The sequence below is a fragment of the Solanum pennellii genome, chromosome 1, assembly GCF_001406875.1.
Source record: "Solanum pennellii chromosome 1, SPENNV200".
In the NCBI taxonomy this organism is placed as follows: domain Eukaryota; kingdom Viridiplantae; phylum Streptophyta; class Magnoliopsida; order Solanales; family Solanaceae; genus Solanum; species Solanum pennellii.
In genome coordinates, this window is record NC_028637.1 from 106,505,313 (window position 1) to 106,525,589 (window position 20,277).

The window sequence follows — 20,277 nt, forward strand, 5'->3', positions numbered from 1 at the left end:
TTTTTTTTTATTTCTTTCCTTCTTTATTTATTTCCATATTTGTTTCCTTCTTTTCCTTCTTTACAATTCTGCACTTTTTCTTCTTTTCTTCAATACTTTTTCTTCTTTTTCGCAACTCTCATAATTGTATACATACGACACCATGCCTTCTCTTTATCAATCATCAAAACTACTTTATTTGTTCTCCTACTTCCCAACATTTTCCCCCTTTTTGATGATGATAACCAATGATTTGTTACACATCAAGACTCTTTGTTAGTGATCAAATCTTCAATTCTTTGTCATCCATCAAAACTACAAACTTCATGTTTTCTCATTCCCCAATACTGGCATTGCAAATTAGAATGTTGGTTACTTTTTATTTGAAAAAGAAAACAGAGAAGCACTTCTTTGTTGGGCTTTTCTGTAACGTGTGCGGTATGCTAATGATACCGAAGAGTGCCTTTATCTTATTACTTTGATCGACACTGAAGATCCTCTGAATACAAAGTGGAACTGTTTTAATATCTTTCCTTGCTTGTAACGTAGCTGCTGTGCACATCCATCCTCAAAAAACCTTTATATGATAATTATCATGGTGATTAACTAACAAGGACATGAATTTTTTTTATGTATCATATCTCCTTTTTTTTCTTTAGGTATTTTTGCAAAAGTATCTCATTTTTTCCATTTCTTGTTCAGAATTTTTTGTTTTTGTCGAAAGATGAATCCTCCCCGCTAAAAGCCATCGATTTTGGCTTATCAGATTTTGTTAGACCAGGTTAGTTTTTACGCATGCAGGTTCTATGAATTCTTATATTTGTCTTCTCCATTAAACATTTAATATAAATATGATGTATGCAGATGAAAAGCTTAATGACATTGTTGGAAGTGCATATTACGTAGCACCGGAAGTTCTGCACAGATCATATGGTATAGAGGCTGATGTGTGGAGTATAGGTGTAATAGCATATATTCTTCTATGTGGTAGTCGTCCATTTTGGGCTCGAACAGAGTCTGGAATCTTCAGGGCTGTTTTAAAAGCTGATCCAACTTATGATGAAGCACCCTGGCCTACGTTAACTTCAGAGGCTAATGATTTTGTCAAGCGACTATTGAATAAAGATCCTAGAAAAAGAATGAGTGCTGCTCAAGCATTATGTGAGTGTTTTCTCCTCTGAATTTTCTTGGCATCCTTTTTCTTTATATTGCCTCTTCTCATGACCCCCTTGTTCAGGTCATCCTTGGATGCGTAATCATAGCGGTGCAAAGCTACCACTTGATATTCTTATATTTCGTCTCATGAAGGCATATATGCGGTCATCCTCTTTGCGTAAGGCTGCTTTAAGGGTGTGTATATTATTTAGCTGGAACTATTGATATAACCTGATATATATATATATCTTCCCTTGATAGTGCTATATCTTTTGGTTTTAGGTCTGAAATTGTTTATAAGGTTAAGTTATCTTTGCCTTTTGTCATTGGTGAAAAACTACCACTTAGTATTCTCATATTTCGTCAAATGAAAGCATATATGCATTTTTTAGTTGGAACTATCAATATTACCTAATATATCTGTCTCTACCCTGATAGCCGAACTACTTGCGGTCACCTATATCTTTTGGTTTTAGGTCTGAACTAGTTAATAAGATTTTTAAGTTGCGTTTGCCTTTTGTCTTTGGTGAAGGTTTCTGTAATACTTTTTCGATAGGTAATTAGGTGTCGTACTAAAGATGGATAATAAGAAAAGCTAGTGAGGGAAAAACGTGGTGATCCCCCATCATAGTTCATATTCTGCATTAACTTTTGCTGATCACATTAGGGTCACAAGACTCGTCATCTGTGAAATCTTAGTTAAAATTGGTATCATCACTGATTCTTTTGCTCTGTAGGTAATGAACTTTTGAAAGGTTTTCTATAAATATTTCTTGTGGCTCATCGGAGAAAATCCATGATTAAATGGATGAAATTTGAATTTTTTTGTTTCATCTTTTTATAAATAGTTAGGAATGTTCTCTTGTTAATGCTAATGCTGTACTTTTTAAAGTTCTGCTGATTTTTTATAAGTTTGATATGATTATTCGGCATCTAGCAGCTCTGATGCTTATAGGCTTGGTAGCATTTGACTTGGTAAATTGCACCTAATACTTTTCCCTTTGATAGGCGTTGTCGAAAACTTTGACCGCAGATGAACTGTTCTATCTTAAAGAGCAATTTGCATTACTGGAGCCAGACAAAAATGGCAACATAAAGCTAGAAAATATAAGATCAGTTAGTATCTTGACTCTCTCATCTTAGCTATTCTGTGCTGTTTACTCTAGCCTTTTGGTCTTATCTTCTTGCTCCTTTTCTAAAAAGGTCTTATCTCCTTGCTTTTTTTTGTTCCGTATAGGCACTAATGAAATATGGAACAGATGCTATGAAGGAGTCACGGATTCCAGATTTTCTTGCCTCGGTATTGACATAACCACCATTTGTGTGTTTCCCTGCTTCTTCTGTGGTTCTAGATTATGAGAAGTGGTTTCCGATGTTGTCTTTGACAGCTAAATGCACTTCAATATCGAAAGATGGATTTTGAAGAATTCTGCGCAGCTGCCTTAAGTGTTCATCAGCTGGAGGCTCTTGAGCGCTGGGAGCAACATGCTAGGTGTGCATATGAAATCTTTGATAAGGATGGCAATAGGGCTATTGTCATAGAAGAACTTGCATCTGTAAGTTTCCATTTGTTTGTTACAAATGCCATGTTATGCTCTCATGTTAGTGTTGTTGTCTTGGTTAGTTGGACTTTTTGAGAACACAGGGTATTGTATGTTCCATTATACGTTTAATGCCTAATATTATTATCAAATCTCGCTTTCAGGAGCTTGGACTGGGTCCTTCAATTCCAGTTCATGCTGTCCTTAATGACTGGATAAGGCATACAGATGGAAAGCTTAGTTTTCTTGGTTTTGTGAAATTGTTGCATGGTCCTTCCACCCGAGGACTTGCAAAGGTGCAGTAACATTTGGACCGCTTTCAAGAGTGCCTGAAATACCAGAGTCTAGACATTGTGGCTGAGATAATCTTCAAGCATTTGAACGTTACAGATATCAGCCACGTTGCACTGAAACGTCAAAATTCCTGCCTGCTCTGAATTCAATTTGCTGGAGTATGTTTGATTAACAGATTTCACTCTCAGCACATATTTGATTGCTTTTACTTCCACACCATGTTGTGTAAAGATTTCTGATGCTGTGCGGGGTAAAGACATGGTTGATTGGACTTGCAGTTTTTTGTTACCAAGGGGAATGGTCCTGGTTGCAACTCCTGCCAACAGGGATTAACAAGATGTAGTTACTAGTTTGACACTTTAAATTGGGATTGTGGTGTCAGTATAGATTATAGAGCCTTAGTTGATTCAATGCTGGAACTGATTGATTTATATTTGTTCAAATTTGAGTCCAGGCTAAAAATTGCCTTGGGAGTTGATTTGTATCCTCTTTCCTAGCAGACAAAGGTACTTCTGCCTTCCTATTTGGAAACCAAATGACTGAAATAATGCTGTCTCAAGTAATACACATTCCACAATCAATGGGAATGAGCAATATTGACATGATGTTTGACCAGCTAATTAGCATTGGGAGTTTGGGACTTTTATGTTTGTACAAGTGTTGATTGCTGGCTTAAAACCTGGGTAAAGTACATGTTATTTTCTTTTCTTCCTTCAAGGATCAAACATTTTTCTTACCTATCATAATGTCTACTTCAAATTCACACTGGATGCATTTTTAGAATCTTTGTGATTATAACAGAACATGTGATGAAAGGAAAGATCACTTTTATTTGATAAATTAGAATATTGTTGATCAAATGACAGTTGTTTACTTTACCTTGTTTGGATGGTTGTTAGTTTTAAATACAATGTTTGTTTTTGGTTATAATTACTTAAATTCTATTGTATCTCGTATTATTTAAATCCATCCTTAGGTAACAAGGAAGAATCGATTTGGCATCGTTACCTTAATACTTTTCTTCTCATTGTCTTTATTTATTATCAAATAACATTAATTAAAATAATATAACACAATACATTATAAAACAATATCATCCAAACAAAGTGTTAGCTCTAATTAATCCTCAATGACATTTTTTTTTTTCCGATTAGAAAAGATATATATATTAATACATTAAGTTACCATCATAAATAAAATCAATAGTGAATGCATCAGACGTAATAGGTAGCATATCATAAATTTGGTCCCTGTGTTAACAAGAGGACTCTTGTTATCTTCCTCGACAGCAGGGGCTAGTCCATTCCATCCGAACTAACTCATATAGGCTTATATATTTTATGGGTTAAGTTGAGGTAGTCCATTTTTGGTGTGGGCTGGAAAATGATTGACTCAACCCACAAATACGTGGGCTATAGGCTGGCCGGGCCAGATCACTTTTTAAAAAATCATATATTTTTTTAATTATTCATTTAAATTATAAATTATAATTTAAAAATATTATCATAAATATCGACAAAACAATATCACAGGATATTAATGTTATTACTTTTTAATCAAATTCACAAATAAATTTATCTTTATAAAATATTTAGTAAGTCAAGTTATCATACTAACTAAGATAGGAGAAAACTGATAATACAAAAAACAAAATAAAAATCAAGGAGGGAATGAGAATACGTCGGTAGCTTTTTGATAATCTATTTTTGGAAGATTTATAATATATAATATATTGACATATACTAATTTTTAAAAAATAACTTTCCACAAGTTCAAAAATAAATAAATAAATTATGAAGTAATTAGCTTATACTAGATAGTCTATTTGTCTTCTCTAATTTTAGGTTTAGTGATATGGTGAATTCCTTAATTAGCAGGGCATTTTTTTTGTAACTGGTATTACATGATATCACAGTCGCCGTAACTCCGGTTGTAGCTTTTTCCGACATGCTACTTGTTAAACCCTACCGGAGAGCCCTCCATAGTTCAACTCGGCAAGTCCAATGCAAAACCCTAGACTCACCATCTCCTTCCTCCACCACCCTTTTTGTCGACAGGGCTGTATCCATTCTTAAAGGATACGACCCAATTTCCTTGGACTCCATTTCTTCCCAATTCACCCCTCAATATGCTTCTTCCGTGCTTTTCCAATGCCGATTCGATAAACCCCTTGTTCTAAGATTCATCAACTGGGCACGCAACCGCCAATTCTTCAATCTTCAATGCAAGTGTATTTCCATTCATATCCTCACTCGTTTCAAGCTTTACAAGACTGCCCAATCCCTTGCAGAGGATGTTGCTTTGAAATTCGGCGATAACAAGGGTGAATTGGTCTTTTCATGTCTCAGGGACACTTACTATTCTTGCAAGTCCAGCTCTGCTGTGTTCGATTTGATGGTAAAATCCTACTCTCATTTGAAAATGATTGACAGAGCTATGAATATCTTTGAATTAGCCAAGTTTAATGGGTTTATGCTCACTGTTTTGTCCTATAATTCCATTCTTGATGCGTTGATCAGGGTTTCATATAATGGGTCTTTCGAATTAGCTCAAAAGTTTTATGATGATATGGTTCAATCTGGGGTTTCACCTAATGTGTATACTTATAACATTATGATCCGAGGCCTTTGTGCAAAAGGGGATCTGCAAAAGAGTTTGGTTGTTTTCAATGAAATGGAAAAAACTGGCTGCTTGCGAAACGTTGTAACCTATAACACCATAATAGGTGGTTATTGTAAGATAGGTAAGGTTGATGAGGCAGTCGAATTGCTGAAGCTAATGCAAGTGAGGAGCTTGGAACCAAGTGTGGTCACATATAATGCTATTATTAATGGGTTGTGTCGAGAAGGAAGAATGAAAGAGACAAGTGAGATTTTGGAAGAGATGAGGGGAAAGGGATTAATGCCTGATGAAGTAACCTATAACACACTGGTAAATGGCTATTGTAGAGAGGGTAACTTTCACCAAGCACTTGTTTTGCACTCGGAAATGTTGAGGAATGGGCTGTCTCCAGATGTTGTGACTTATACTTCTTTGATTAATAGCATGTGCAAGACTGGGAATTTGCACCGCGCAATGGAATTCTTTGATCAACTGCATGCTAGGGGATTATATCCCAACGATAGAACTTACACAACATTGATTGTTGGTTTTTCTCAGCAGGGTCTTATGAATGAGGCTTATAAGCTGTTGAATGAAATGATTTCAAATGGCTTTTCCCCTTCAATTGTAACTTACAATGCGTTAATTAATGGGCATTGTGCAGTGGGCAGGATGGAAGATGCTTTACGTGTGACTCAAGAGATGGAACAGAGAAGGCTGGTCCCAGATGTTGTAACTTATAGTACAATAATATCTGGGTTCTGTAGAAACTGTGGGTTGGAAAGAGCATTCTGTGTTAAGCAGCAGATGGTTGAAAAAGGGGTTTTACCTGATGTTATTACTTATTCATCCCTAATTCAAGGTCTTTGTGAGCAGCGAAGACTGACTGAAGCTTTCGAACTTTTCCAAGAGATGTTCAGAGTAGGTGTGCAACCAGATAAGTTTACATATACTACACTTATTGGTGCATACTGTGCAAATGGGGATATTAAAGGTGCTTTTCACCTGCATAACAAAATGATCCATAAGGGTTGCTTTCCTGATGTCGTCACTTACAATGTCCTAATCAATGGGCTTAACAAACAAGCTCGCACTAGGGAAGCAAAGCGGCTTCTGTTCAAGTTGTTGTATGAGCAATCAGTGCCAAATTGTGTCACTTATGACATGCTAATAGAAAGTTGCAAGGATCTTGAATTGAAGAGTGCGGTAGATCTTATTAAAGGATTCTGCATGAAAGGTCTGTTGAATGAAGCTGACCAAGTTTTTGAGTTGATGCTGCAAAAACACAAGAAGCCGAGTGAAGTAGCTTATAACCTACTTATACACGGTCATTCCAGGGGTGGGAATTTGCATAGAGCCTTGAATCTTTTCAGAGAAATGGCTAATCTTGGATTTATTCCTCATACAGTAAGTATTATTGTGCTCATGAAAGAACTTTTTAAAGAAGGGATGAGCGAGGAATTACATCAAGTAATTCAAAGCACATTGGAAACCTGTAAACTTGCCGATGGTGAGCTAGCAAAAGTTATTGTTGAGGTGAACTACAAGGAAGGGAACATGGATGCAGTATTCAATGCACTCACTGAAATGGCCAAGGACGGCCTTCTTCCAAATAGTGGGAAAACCGCATTTTGTCACATGCCACAATAAAGTACTTATCATCTTAAAATAATCATACCAACTTTTCCCCTGCATGAGGTAGAATGCATCAAGCAAGCAGGAAACTTGGTTGCAACAAACTGTTTCCCCCTCATTTAGGTTTCTCATGACATTGTGAATGTGGAAGGTCAGATTTTGAACTCCGATGAGCGACATTCTCTCGAGAGGGTTAAATTCCCACTTTGCTTGAAAATTGTAGGTCAGATTTTGAACTCCTTTTATCTCTGGACTTGGTACATACCTCAATTATTGTCAATATCCTGCACATTGAACTTACATATAAATAGGATTCTTTTACTTTCTTTAGTAAGTTTAATTATATTTAGTCTTAGGTTCAGATGTTTGAAATTGTCAATGCATGGACATTAGCTGCATTTTTTTTTGGGTTTTCCTCTTCTGAAATGGCATCATCATGCTAAATTGGGATTTCCTCTTCTGTAATGGCATTATCATGCTATGTGTTAACTCCCAGCATCTATGTCATATATTCCATCGATACATGGCCTTCTCCCGTTGCTGATTTACTGGCCTTGCCAATGTGATGCCTCATGTTCATATTGTCTATCTCTATTTCATCTGCTATATTTTAGTGGTAGGTCAGTTCCATATACCAGCAATGCATTCGCAAAAGATGAAAAAATAATTTTGAATTCGTCTCAGCTACATAAGTATGGTGCTCACTTGAAAAAGTGAAACAAGACGAAGAGAAGGAAGTGAGTTTCATTCGAGAAAGTGTGAAAACTCCAGGTATAATGTCTTTTACTAGTACATTTGGCTCACATAGTAAAACTACATTAAACAATAACATGATTGTAGATTAAAGAGCAATTTAAGTAATTCTTAAGCAAAACAATTCTGTTGTAATTCAATTCTTTCTGCCAGTAATTTGATACATGTTTTCCATTGTGAAATCTTCATTCCGTGCAGCCTAAGGAGCTTTTCTGTTCAAGAACATTGTATGTACCATTGATGAAGTCTGTTAATGGATGCGCATGGCTGTTTCGAGAGTAGGATTTGATTTACAGTGTCTTGCCTTCAGATCAGCTATCACTTAGTCTCTGTACTACTGGACTAACTTTTTCCATTCTAATGCCAAATGTAATAATCCTAGTTGCTAATTCTGGACTTACTTTTTCCATTCTAATACCAAATGTAATAATCCAAGTCTAGCAAGAACTTTCTGGTTTTGTAACTTTTTATCAAAAGAACTTGAAGCTCAAAGTCTATCAGCCCAGACCTGCCACTTTGAGGTAGAAGGCCTTTTCCATTTTAATAAAAACTCTGGTTGCATAAACTAGTACTGGCTTAAATATATCTTTTGACCAGTTAAACACTCCGTCCGTATTTCTCATACATTGACGTGCAATATGGTTTTAGTATAATGGTATACAAAAATAATCGAGAACATAACAAGATCACAAAAGACCAAGAATACCGCCCCAGGTCTTCTCACTTTCTATATACTGCTAACATATTATGAGTCTCAAGAAATTGTGGTGCATTTGTGTTAAGTAGGCTTCTCACAGGAAGCGACAGGGTGTCTTCATATTTCCCCACAAAGGACTGTTTGCAAGTTCATCCAGAAGTTACATTTGATTGATTTGCTTCCTATGGTTCTAATGACACAAGTAGACCAACTGTTCGCTTGCTAACAGTTGACATCTCATCTTACTAGAGTATGATGTTGGGTTTTAGGAGCATCTGTTCCGTGTGCATCATAGCTATTTTCTAAGTGTTGTTATTCAGTTCAGTGTTTCCTCTAGATTGGGCATGAAGGAAAATTCTCTGTTTTTCATGAATAATCGCTTTGTGCAGGTAATACAAGATGTTGAGGCAATATCTCTTGCGACAAATGAACATCCAGTAGCACTGCTTGCAGAAGGCACAGAAGGACTCTTGCAAAGAGATAATACTATTTACATGCCTATCTTATCTTAAAGGCATTGAAATGCTGCTGCTATTTTCTGCATCCATACTTCCCAAACTTTATGGCATCAAATCGGTAAGTAATGATAAATCTATCTCCTGGAGTTCTAGTGCAAGGGGAAACAGATGTAAAAATTGGTAAAAAAACAGATGCAAAGAAATTGAATGTAGTCATTCTTTTGCTGGATCTGCTCTCAGTAGTGTAATCTGAGGACCTTGGATTTTTCAAATCTAAATCTGATTCCACAATTGCAGGCAATTACTGCATTAAATCGTTGTTATTTGGCAACTCGTTTATTTGCTCACTCTTATATTCAAATTTTCTTCTTGAAACTATTTAACACTCCCTTGCCTTCAGATTCATTGCTTAACAAGATTGATCACTAGACTAAAGGCATAGCATAATGAGGATTCTCCAAATCCATCTTTCACCCCCACCCCCTAAATCCCCCACCCCTTTTTCTTTTGATAGAGAATCAAATACTTCTCTCATTGGAGTTATAGTGTAAATAGTTGAGAAATTACAGTAATCAAAGTTGCTGAGCTGTCATAAGGGGATACAAAATAGTTCAGAATAGATTCCTTCTCAAAAAAAATAAATAGTTCACAATAGATCAAAGTAAATGACAACTCTATCATGATTCATTTGTATCTATGGAAATGACAAGTTGTAGTCTACCTATTTCTTATCTGTTTATATCTTGTGATCTGTCACCTCACTCCGTCATTTTAGATTTTGAGAGCAAAAAAAATTAGGTTAGCAGCGGCACATTCAACCTGATTCGAACTGGAATCATTCAGAACCAGATTTTATGGGTAAAACGGGGCCATGTTTCCATTGTGGCATCAAGCGTAAGTTCTCCTCTTGATTAATTTTTTCTCCTGATCTACATAATATCTCATAATTAAGGTTTTATAACTCCTTTAGATATTTGAACTATTATTAGCCGAATCCCTCCACCTGTATCAATACTTGGATCTGTATCCTTGAATCTTAAAATTTAGAGCATGAAGGATCCATTCTTTAGATTCACGCCTGTTTTGACACCTAGGTAGGTAGGTTAGGATATACACAGATCTTACCCTACTTTTGTGGAGTAGAAAGTCAGTTTTTGATAGACCCTCGGCTTTAAAGAGGAGTATTTGAAGAAGGGTTGTAAGAAAATGACAACAAAATGACAAGATATGAAGTAAGTAAACCATCAAATGGTAATACACACCGGAGAATGGTGGGTGGTCCGCCAGTGGGTGCGGGATTATTTTACCGTTGAGCACTACACAAAGATATAGTCACTGTTGAATATTGTAGTTAATCACTCTGGGATTAGATGGTAACTTTCCTCCTTAAAATATCGTGCAAATAAATGCAGTCTGCCAAGAGGGTAACTGTTCTGCAAGGTACCTTGAAGTATCAAGCAATTCCTTTTCAATCTTTCCACCATAAAGCTCAAAGTTCAACTACTTTGTATGGTTCCTTAACACGGTGATGAAAATGTGAGTACAAAAACTGTAGACACATTCTAAAAGTCTATGCATGTTCCACAGAGATATTTCCTTTTGTTTGCCCGAAGAAATTCCCCCTATACATACTCTAGTTTCGGGACGCTTCTGTTCTGGTGAAATGCATTCTATCCTTTTTAAAAGAAATCTTAATTGTCAGTGATCGCTGTGCTTTAATTTCTGAGATAAGTCTCTGCCTGTAAGAATGTTTTATTATTTTGTCCCTGTTCAAACACTAATTAATTGTGAACTCAAACAGAAACCATTCTTTGGAGAAATGGGTCACCTGAAAAACCAGTGCTCTGCAATGCATGTGGATCAAGATGGCGGGGTAGAAGGACACTAGATGGCTATATTCCCAGACATGGAAACATAGAAATAGAGAACTATCAGCTCCCTTATGACATGAAGCCGGCTCGTGAAGGAAAAAAGTTAGAAGTTGGAATAGAGGTTTCTGGACAGGATGGCTCTTCAGCTTGTCTTGAAGAGGAAATGAATAACATATCAAGCTTATGTTTAGCAGGATCATCCTCAGAAAACTGCATGCAGATGGAAGAAACAAATGGTAAAATAATTTCACTCATATATAGAGCACTTGACTTGTCGCAGCAAATTTGATGCACGTTCTGAATCAAATCCTTTCTTAAGCACAAGGGTCATAAGAAGTGGAGAATGTCTTCCTATTTCTTTCCTCTGCTTTGCATGATAGTAAGCGCAAAACTCTTAATCTCAAAGAAAAATATGAGATAGATGAAATTAGACAACCAAATCATTGTGGATGCACCTTCCCGAAAAGTAATCCTGCAGTGCATAGTCTTAACTGCATAGTCTTCTGATTCAAAAGAAAAGGAAGAAACAGTTCACCCAATATTATTGTAGCTTCCAATTAAGAACTTCTCCTATTCTATTGATTCAAAATGGATAAATTTACTCACCCTCACCCCCACCCCCACAAAGAGGAGCTCTAAGACAACTTGGTAAGCATGTATCAGGATTCACGACTCTCGGATTTATTTTCACGCTGGAAATTCTTTTTGTTTCCCGATTATTGCCATGTGATTGTCAAATCACATTCAGGGTTTTACTTACAAAAGCCGCAGGGAATCAATCACTATATAATACTCTATAGGCAAAATGTTGGGTTTCTTTCTTGTTCATAGATCACTAATATAGTATCTCCCCTAAGCTTCAAAAACTTACTTTCCTTTACACAATGAACTGACATCGACAAATTACAGGTATTTTGGATTTTCAATAAAGATAATGAACTGATCAGTCCAACTATACTTTAACCATACAAATAATTAAAGCTTTACCCCAAAGTAAAAAGATCTATTATAGTAATACCTTATTGTTTTATGTGCACTAACGAATCCTTTTGTTTGGAGAAGCATACAAAGGTCCTCTATGGATTCCTGACAGTGTCCCAAGAAGAAAAAGATCAGAGCGTAGAAAATGCATTTTGTCACCTATTGAAAGACTCCAGAGGCAACTTCATAACATTTCACAGGAGCCAGACTTTGAAAATATCTCTGCAGACGATGAAAATATTCTAATATATGCAAGGAACAAACACTTTCCTCCTTATGAGATTGGTCTTGGAGCTATGCTGCCACCTACTGCTACAGAACACTTGACATCTCTATCTCCATTGGCAGAAGATAATGATGCCTCTTGCTCAGTGAATGTTCCTGTAGGAAATTCCAATTCCAATTTGTAAGTGAATTTTGAGCTGCATGCACAAGTTTCAAGCTGGTATGTGTGCCAACTCTTACTATCTAGGAAGTACAATGTTTATTAAAACAATTTGAGCTGTTCCAACTTTACTAGATGTCCCCAGCGGCAACGCTCAACAACTTGTGTGTTTTGAGACCATATAGTTTGCCAGTAGTGCATTTATATTTGGAGATTTATAATTCTGTTGTTTTTATTGGATGTGATTTCAATAAATTAGTATGTGCATTTAATATGTCAATTCCGATGCCGATGGCGGTCACAGTGTGCTTGCCTACAAGTTTGTTAGTGTATACAAATAAATTCTGGGCCTAAATCAACCCCACGGGCTAGCTTGTGAGGAAAGGATTGCTCTAGTCCATATTAAGGAATTCATAATTTCCTTATCGCACTTATGTGGAACTTAACACCCCGCCTCACGCCCAAGACTGGACATCTAGTCTATGGATTATTTGATATGGGGCCCAACATCGGTAAATCATAAATTGGGATGAGTTTGACACTGATACCATGTAAAGAAATCAATCTTGGGCCTAACTCTACCCCAAAAGTTAGCTTATGAGAGGATGATTGCCCAAAGTCCATATAAGGAGTCCATAATTCCCCATCCCATGATGTGGGACTTAAAAAGCCCAATATCCATTATTTACCATTTGTTTGCATGGACTCCACATTACATGGATACTACATCAAGGGTATGTCGTTAAATTGTTCTCTAAAATGCTTCTGCCATTGCATCTTCAGAGATGGGAGTCTGATTATTAAAGAAATAGGTATATCAGCTTTAGGATAAGTCATGTTCAGCCACAAAAAGTTTGAAAACTAAGTCAACCAAACTTCGATCTTCTTTTAAGTTATAACGATTAGTCAATAATATTTACACTAAAAACTAGAGAGCCATTAATACATAATCCAGGAGCAATTAAGAGTCAGAATAATTTAGTATTGAGTTTCATGAATGCCCCAAGTAGCAACATAAATCTAGAGGGTAGCGTGGGGGTTCACCCGAACTCCCTCAGCAAAAAATTACACGGGATATAAGGTTATTTTCAAATTTTATATATATATAGAGAGAGAGAGAGAGAGAGATTTTGAACCTCTTAACATGAGATTAGAGATTGATTAAGTGCTTGAGACAGTGCAAAATTCACCATAAGGTTTCAAGTTTAAATCTCAAGCACTACATTTTTATGTTTTGGTCCTTTAGAGAAAACCCTTGATCTGCCACTTTACCTATTATAACTCTTCAAAAACTTTATATTACTTGATTGAGTTTTAAGTAATACGAAGTAGTTTTAATAAAAGCAACAAGCATTGTAGAAACCGGAAAAATGTATTCACTACCATAAAACTTCTTAGAAGGCCAGGAAATACAATAACAGTAGAAAGGAGCAAAGAGAGTAAAATATATTACTACTTAGAAAAGGAAAATAGGACACGGGAATAAATAAGAACGTTAAAATCTCCGTCACTCTTTTACACAGTGGCAGAGCAGTGTAAATGATATTAGCTGAAAAAGGACACAATAGGAGTGATTCATGGGACTGGATAAGCATCTTAGGCTCCGAAGGATCAATCAACCGAAAAAGGCTACTTTTGGGTTTGTTAAAGAATAGGTTCTGGGCCTAGCACAACCCTAAAGTCCAGCTCATAGGGTGAGGATTATCCAAGTCCATATAAGGAGACCAATTACCTTCGTATTCTTAGTTTTGTTTGAAATAGAATACTTAATCTACAAAGTTAATTATTTTTCCAAAAAAGGAAGTAGTGTTGGCGGAGATGTAATTTTATGCCAAAATATTCTATACACAAATAGGGAATCAATCACTGTATAATGCTCTTACAGACAAAATATTGGGTTTCTTTCTTGCTCATAGATCATTAATTATAGCGTCTCCCATAAGCTTAAAAACTTACTTCCCTTTGCACAATGAATTGACATCGACAAATTACAGGTAACTTGGATTTTCGATAAAGATATGAACTGATCAGTCCAACTATACTTTAACCATGCAAATAATAAAAGCTTTACCACAAAGTAAAAAGATCTATTGTATTAATACCTTATTGTTTTATGTACACTAACGTTCACCTTTTGTTAGGAGAAGCAGACAAAATCCTCTCTGAAATTTTGAGTGTCCCAAGAAGAATGATCAGAGAGTAGAAAAGACATTCTTTACTATACTTTAACTATACAAATAATAAAAGCTTTACCACAAAGTAAAAAGATCTATTGTATTAATACCTTATTGTTTTATGTACACTAATGTTCACCTTTTGTTAGGAGAAGCAGACAAAATCCTCTCTAAAATCTTGAGAGTGTCCCAAGAAGAATGATCAGAGAGTAGAAAACACGTTGTCACCTGTTGAAAGACTCCAGGGGACAGGGGCAACTTCATACTAATCTACAGGAGCTAGGCTTGAAAATCTCTCTGCCGATGACTAAAATATTCTAATTTATACAAGGAACAAATATATTCCTCCTAGTGAGATTGTTCTTGGAGCTATGCTGCTCGTATCACCACCTACTACTACAGAACACTTGCTGTCTCTATCTCCAATGGCAGATGCTGGAAGTGAGTTTTGAGAAGCATGCATAAGGTTCAAGCTGGTAACTCTTTTATCTAACTTGTGCAATGTTCGTTAAAACAATTTGAGCTGTTCCAACTTTTCTGGCTGTCCCTAATGGAAACGACAGCACCTTGTATGTTTTGGGACCATCTAGTTTGCTAATTTTTCATTTGTTTTGGAGATCTATATTTCTTCTGTTTTATTGGATGGGATTTTCAATGAATTAGATGTCTATTATGCTTTATGGGTGCATTTAATATGTCAAGTTTGCTAGTGTAAAGAAATGAATTTTAGGCCCAACTCAAACCACTAGCTAGCTTATGAGGGTGGAATTGCTCAAGTCCGTATGAGGAGTCCATAATTCCCTCATTGCACCGACATGGGACTTAACACGCAGCGTCACACCCAAGATCGAACATCTTGTATGTGGGCTATTTAATATGGGGGCCCAACATCGGTAAATCATTAATTGGGATGAGTGTGATTCTTATATCATGTAAAGAAATAAATTTTGGGCCTAAGTCTACCCCAAAATTTAGCTTATGAGGGGAGGATGACTCAAATCCATATAAGGAGTCCATAATTCCCTCATCCCACAATGTGGGACTTAACTAGCCCAAGATTATTTACGGATTGTTTGTGCGGACTCCACATTTAATGGATACTACATCAAGGGTATGTCACTAAATAGTTCTCTAAAATGCTTCTGTTGTTGCATCTTCTATATTCGGAGATGAGAATTTATTATTGAAGTAGTAGGTATATCAGCTTTAGGATAAGGTATGCTCAACTGCAAAAAGTTTGAAAACTAAGTCAACCAAAAAGTCTCTTCGATTTCCTTTTAAGTTATAACAAGTCGATAATTTTTACACTAAAGAGAAGCTAGAGAGCCACTAATACATAATCCAAGAGCAATTAAGAGTTAGAATAATTTAGTATTGCGTTTCATAAATGCCCCCAAGTTGCAACATAAATCTAGAGGGTAGCGAGGGGGTTCACCTGAACTCGACCCCCTCGGCAAAAAATACACAGTATATATAAGGTAATTTTTAAATTTTGTATGTGTATATATATAGATTTTGAACCTCTTGAAATTATGGTTAAATAAAACGGAAGAACTATAAAGAAATGCACAACTGGCAATCTAGATGGTCCCAAAACACACAAGTTGTTGTGCATTGTCGTTGGGGACATCCGGTAAAGTTGGAACAACCCAAATTGTTTTTTACCAACATTGCACAAGCTAAATGATAAGAGTTGGTTTCCCATACCAGCTTGCATGTTATGCATGTATCTCAAAATTCACTTACATATTGGAATTTTCTATAGGAACATTCACCGAGGGAGAGGCATTTTCTTCACAAATGTACAACTGATAGTCTTGAGCATTATATAATGCAAGTGATCGTACCTACTTGTTCTGATGGAGCATCAGATACTTATTGCAGAAAGTTAAATTTGTTCAAGGTTAGGGAACTCTTCCTGGGATTCTTTCTTTGTTTTTATATTGCGGTAATTTAAGTTGATGATTTTGGAAAATTTATGTGGGGCAGTTCTAATGGAAAGATTTTATAGTCAGTAAATTAAGCTTTATTGGATTTATTGTCTTCTGATTAGGCATTCTAAATGGTCAGAGCATTTTTATTGGTCCATGGCAGGATGGTTTTTCTGATAAAGTTGCATGTATATGCTCAATATTTTTCTTAATGAATTTGTGAACTTTCTTAGCCTTTTTTTGTTTTAATTATAGAAGGAAACTGGGTATGTTGTTGTATTGAAACTGTGTCTGGGACGTTGGTACTACCAATGGGTCACAACTTGCAAATTTGGGTTTACTGGGTTATTCAGAAAGCATTAATAACTTAGGGAGTTGCTAAACAAAGCTTTATATGAACTATTTGTTGCCACTTTTAATCCCTCCTATTTTTCTTTTTTATAGTTTATAACAAAAATGAAGAAGTTAGTAGTAGTTGGGAAAGAAGAAATGGACAGAAGGAGAAAAGGGTACCTGAGGGTTTGGCTAGAAAATGTAGGGGAGGGCTGCCGGGCATCATCTTAAGATAGAATGTAGGAGTAGTACTTATTGCACATTGCAAGTTGACAACTAGTAGAGTAGTAATAAAATTATACATCTTTCGTCCTCCCTATCATTAATCAAAGGTCATGGGTTCGAAGCTTTACAAATAAAATTAAAGAATGTTACACTAATTTCATGGTGTTAAGAATCAATTACATTATATTTTTACTCTTTTCTAAATTATAAAAATTCCTTAAATTTGATGGAATCCGGATACAACCCAAAAACGTCCTGATACATCGCGTCTCGGTTTCTACTACATCCCTCAACGTTCTGATACATCATGTCTCGACTTCGGATACATCACTCAACGTCTTGATACATCAAATAAAGTGATGTATCCGATCGATACATCGCGTAAAATGATGTATTCTAACCGACGTAGTGATGTATCCGAGCGTAGGAGAGAGGAAAAACTTTTGTAATTTTTTCAAATGATAGGAGATTTTAGAAAATATGGTAAAGTAAGTTGTGTATTTATGTAATTTTCCATAAATGAACTATTTTACCATATTTCCTAAATTCTCCTATCATTTGAAAAAATTACAAAAGTTCTTCCTCTCTCCTGTTCTCGGATACATCACTTAACGCGATGTATCGATCAGATACATCACTTTATGTTGTATCAGGACGTTGAGTGATGTATCCGAAACGAGACATGATGTATCCGGTTGTTGAGGGACGTATTCGAAACGGAGAAGCGATTTATCAGGCCGTTTTTGGTTGTTTCCGGATTTCATCAAATTTAAGGGATTTTTATAATTTAGAAAAGAGTAAGAATATAATGTAATTAGCTCTTAACACTATGAGATTTGTCTAACATTCTTTTAACTTCATTTCTAAAGCTTCGAACCCATGACCTGTGATTAAGGGTAGAGGAGGAGAAGTGGATAATTTTATTACTACTCTACTAGTTGCCAATTGGCTATGTGCAATAAGTACTACTCCTACATTCTATCTTAAGATGATGCCCGGTAGCCCTTCCTTACATTTTCTTGGCAAACCCTCTGGTGCCCTTTGCTCCTTCCCGTCCATTTCTTCTTTCCTAACTACTCACCAACTTTTTCATTTTTGCTAGTTACTAAAAAAAATAGGAGGGAATAAAAGAGGCAACAAATGGTTCATATATTATACGTAAGGGGGCAGTTCTAAGGAAAAGACTGTTTAGTCAGTAAATTAAGCTTTATTGGATTTATTGTCTTCTGACTTGGGCATTCTAAATTCTCAGAACATTTTTATTGGTCTGTGGCGGTATGGTTTTTCTGATAAAGTTGTCATGTATTATGCTCAATATTTTTCATAATGAATTTCGGAACTTTCTTAGCCTTTTCTTGTTTTAATTATAGAATGGAACTGGGTATGTTGTTGTATTGAAACTGTGACTTTACTACCAACGGGTCACAACTTGCAAAATTGGGTTACCGGGTTATTCAGCAAGCATTAATAAATTAGGGAGTTGCTAAATCTATTGCTTGTAGTTCTTTGAATAAGTATATCATATATTAGCTTTGCCTTGGTCATTAACTCATTATACATCCTTTTTCTCAATAGATTTTTGTCATATTCAATCTTGCTTCGGAAACATTTCTTTTGAGCCAAGGGTCTATTATTGGAAACAACCTTTGTACCCACAAAGGTAGGGGTAAGGTATGCATACCCTCTCCAAATCCTACCTGTGGTATTACACTGGGTAGGTTGTTGATACATATTTGTAGGATGATTAAAAACATGGATACTTTAATCAGATTGTCGCATGTTAAAGGCTTGGAACATTAACTATAGGCGATTTTCATTTGCTTCATGCATGATGAAGACAACGATACTTGAAGTCTTGGTCATAATGTAAAATGGGTATCCTTCGAATTTTTGTGGTCATTGATCATGAAGTTTCTTATATAAACTGGTGAGTATTGCTTCTGGAGTATGTACCTCATGTTGGTGCTTAGTGTCAAGCTTGTGAAGCTGAGCTTTTTAGTACAAGCTAGATCAGACATTTCAGTTGCATTTCACAGTGGTGGGGCAAGGCTGTACCTGATTGCTTCATAGAGTGCAAAATAGGTATCCACAGTATCTGAAGTTTCTAGTTGAATCTAAGAGTTTAATTGCCTGAAATAAAAAACTAACACGATTATATAAATGATATTTCCTTGCTTATCCAGCTGGACGTTGATTATCTTACTAAACAACTGCGCCCTCTTCTGTTCTTCAGGAAGCTCTGAAGCTACTTGGATGAGGCATATGTCCTTGAAGATCATGTTCACGACCACTAAAGCAGCTCAGGAGCACCTGTTCTTTGGAATATCTAGTTGGGGCCAATTAATTGCTTCAACGAAGCTCTATTTTATTACTAGGCATCTACTTCCAGGGCTACTCAACTGACAAAGTTGGTCGTTAAACTCATGTTTTATATTGAACCGATAGATTTCCTTATACAAAGACCTTCTTCCAAGGAATAAGAAAAGCTGAATAAATGTTGTTAAAGTTATATTATGTTTTTTTTTACTGGGAGATGCTCATATATAAGATGTGAGATCTTTGTCAGATCATTCGCTTGTATTCTTTATTATAATTTGTAGTGTGGAATCATTTCCTTGGTAATTTGAAGTTGGCAATGGTTGATCGTTTAATTTTTGCAAGTGAGTGTAGCAATATTGAATTTCCAGAAACAAGCAAGTTTTAGCAAAAGATGACTCAATGAGATGTCCCGTAATGCTTTGAGTTTTACCTTAGAAATCCTACATTTCTTTAGGTATTGTTTGCACTTTTTTTGGTTCGATTATTTAAAAACTAAAATCAGTTTGGTGTCTGTTCCTAACAAAATAAATCCATAAAAAGTAAGAAAATATTTTAAGCTGTGATTTCACACGAAAAATACTCATAGTTTCACGTCTTTATCTGAATCTGAAGCATGGAAGCATAAAGTTGTCGAATGTACAATACGAAATATCCCACTAAACTGAAAATCTACTTCTTTTGCCTCCGTCCAACAACCCTTTTTCCCTTCCAAAGGGAATCAAAACTAACAATAATTAGTACAGCAGATTGCAGAACAAATGAAAAACATGACTTCTTTATTTTTTACTTGGGTGAGGAGTTCAAAATTTACGCTAACATCAAGCTGTGAGGAATTTAGATTGCATTTCATCAAGCTTTGGATTTTGCAACTCAAAACTTAATTGAAGGCTTCATTTCTTTTTCTGTCCCCCTTACCATGACATGACCTTTTGATCTTCCAAAAGT

General features: G+C 35.9%; 3 protein-coding genes across 28 annotated transcripts in view; all 3 read left to right on the forward strand.

Moving 5' to 3' along the window:
* Window positions 1-3,732, forward strand: part of LOC107008064 (CDPK-related kinase 5-like) — a 7,829-nt gene extending 4,097 nt beyond the window's left edge. Inside the window, exons 5-11 of the mRNA XM_015206967.2 lie at window positions 682-760; window positions 844-1,140; window positions 1,217-1,329; window positions 2,143-2,250; window positions 2,372-2,434; window positions 2,523-2,690; window positions 2,840-3,732. Coding sequence (XP_015062453.1) covers window positions 682-760; window positions 844-1,140; window positions 1,217-1,329; window positions 2,143-2,250; window positions 2,372-2,434; window positions 2,523-2,690; window positions 2,840-2,980 — 969 coding nt within the window. The 3' untranslated portion in view covers window positions 2,981-3,732. The remainder of the gene's footprint in view (window positions 1-681; window positions 761-843; window positions 1,141-1,216; window positions 1,330-2,142; window positions 2,251-2,371; window positions 2,435-2,522; window positions 2,691-2,839) is intronic.
* Window positions 3,733-4,770: 1,038 nt separating this feature from the next.
* LOC107003813 (pentatricopeptide repeat-containing protein At5g39710) lies at window positions 4,771-19,664 on the forward strand. 26 transcript variants are annotated; one of them, XM_015202096.2, is made up of 9 exons: window positions 4,771-7,428; window positions 7,820-7,976; window positions 8,157-8,479; window positions 9,045-10,007; window positions 10,915-11,220; window positions 12,047-16,427; window positions 18,589-18,684; window positions 18,783-19,095; window positions 19,247-19,664. In XM_015202096.2, exon 1 carries the CDS (start codon window positions 4,917-4,919, stop codon window positions 7,218-7,220), a length of 2,304 nt encoding a protein of 767 aa, XP_015057582.1. In that variant the 5' UTR covers window positions 4,771-4,916; the 3' UTR covers window positions 7,221-7,428; window positions 7,820-7,976; window positions 8,157-8,479; window positions 9,045-10,007; window positions 10,915-11,220; window positions 12,047-16,427; window positions 18,589-18,684; window positions 18,783-19,095; window positions 19,247-19,664. The 26 variants fall into 26 exon arrangements, with proteins under 26 accessions (XP_015057582.1, XP_027774901.1, XP_027774908.1 ...); XM_027919100.1 differs by having other exon boundaries at window positions 18,851-19,095; XM_027919107.1 differs by having other exon boundaries at window positions 12,047-15,000; window positions 16,290-16,427; window positions 18,589-19,095.
* On the forward strand, window positions 10,520-12,375 carry LOC107026238 (GATA transcription factor 26-like). Its single transcript, XM_015227144.1, has 3 exons — window positions 10,520-10,553; window positions 10,915-11,220; window positions 12,047-12,375. Exons 1-3 carry the CDS (start codon window positions 10,520-10,522, stop codon window positions 12,373-12,375), a joined length of 669 nt encoding a protein of 222 aa, XP_015082630.1.
* Window positions 19,665-20,277: the final 613 nt, after the last annotated feature.

Bases quoted from the DNA above. Each gene is read 5' to 3' on its own strand.
- LOC107026238 (XM_015227144.1), top strand. From the start codon at position 10,520: ATGCAGTCTGCCAAGAGGGTAACTGTTCTGCAAG. The intron at 10,554-10,914 runs GTACCTTGAAGT...GAACTCAAACAG, and splicing joins GAGGGTAACTGTTCTGCAAG to AAACCATTCTTTGGAGAAAT. The intron at 11,221-12,046 runs GTAAAATAATTT...TGTTTGGAGAAG, and splicing joins GCAGATGGAAGAAACAAATG to CATACAAAGGTCCTCTATGG.
- LOC107003813 (XM_027919104.1), top strand. From the start codon at position 4,917: ATGCTACTTGTTAAACCCTACCGGAGAGCCCTCCATAGTTCAACTCGG.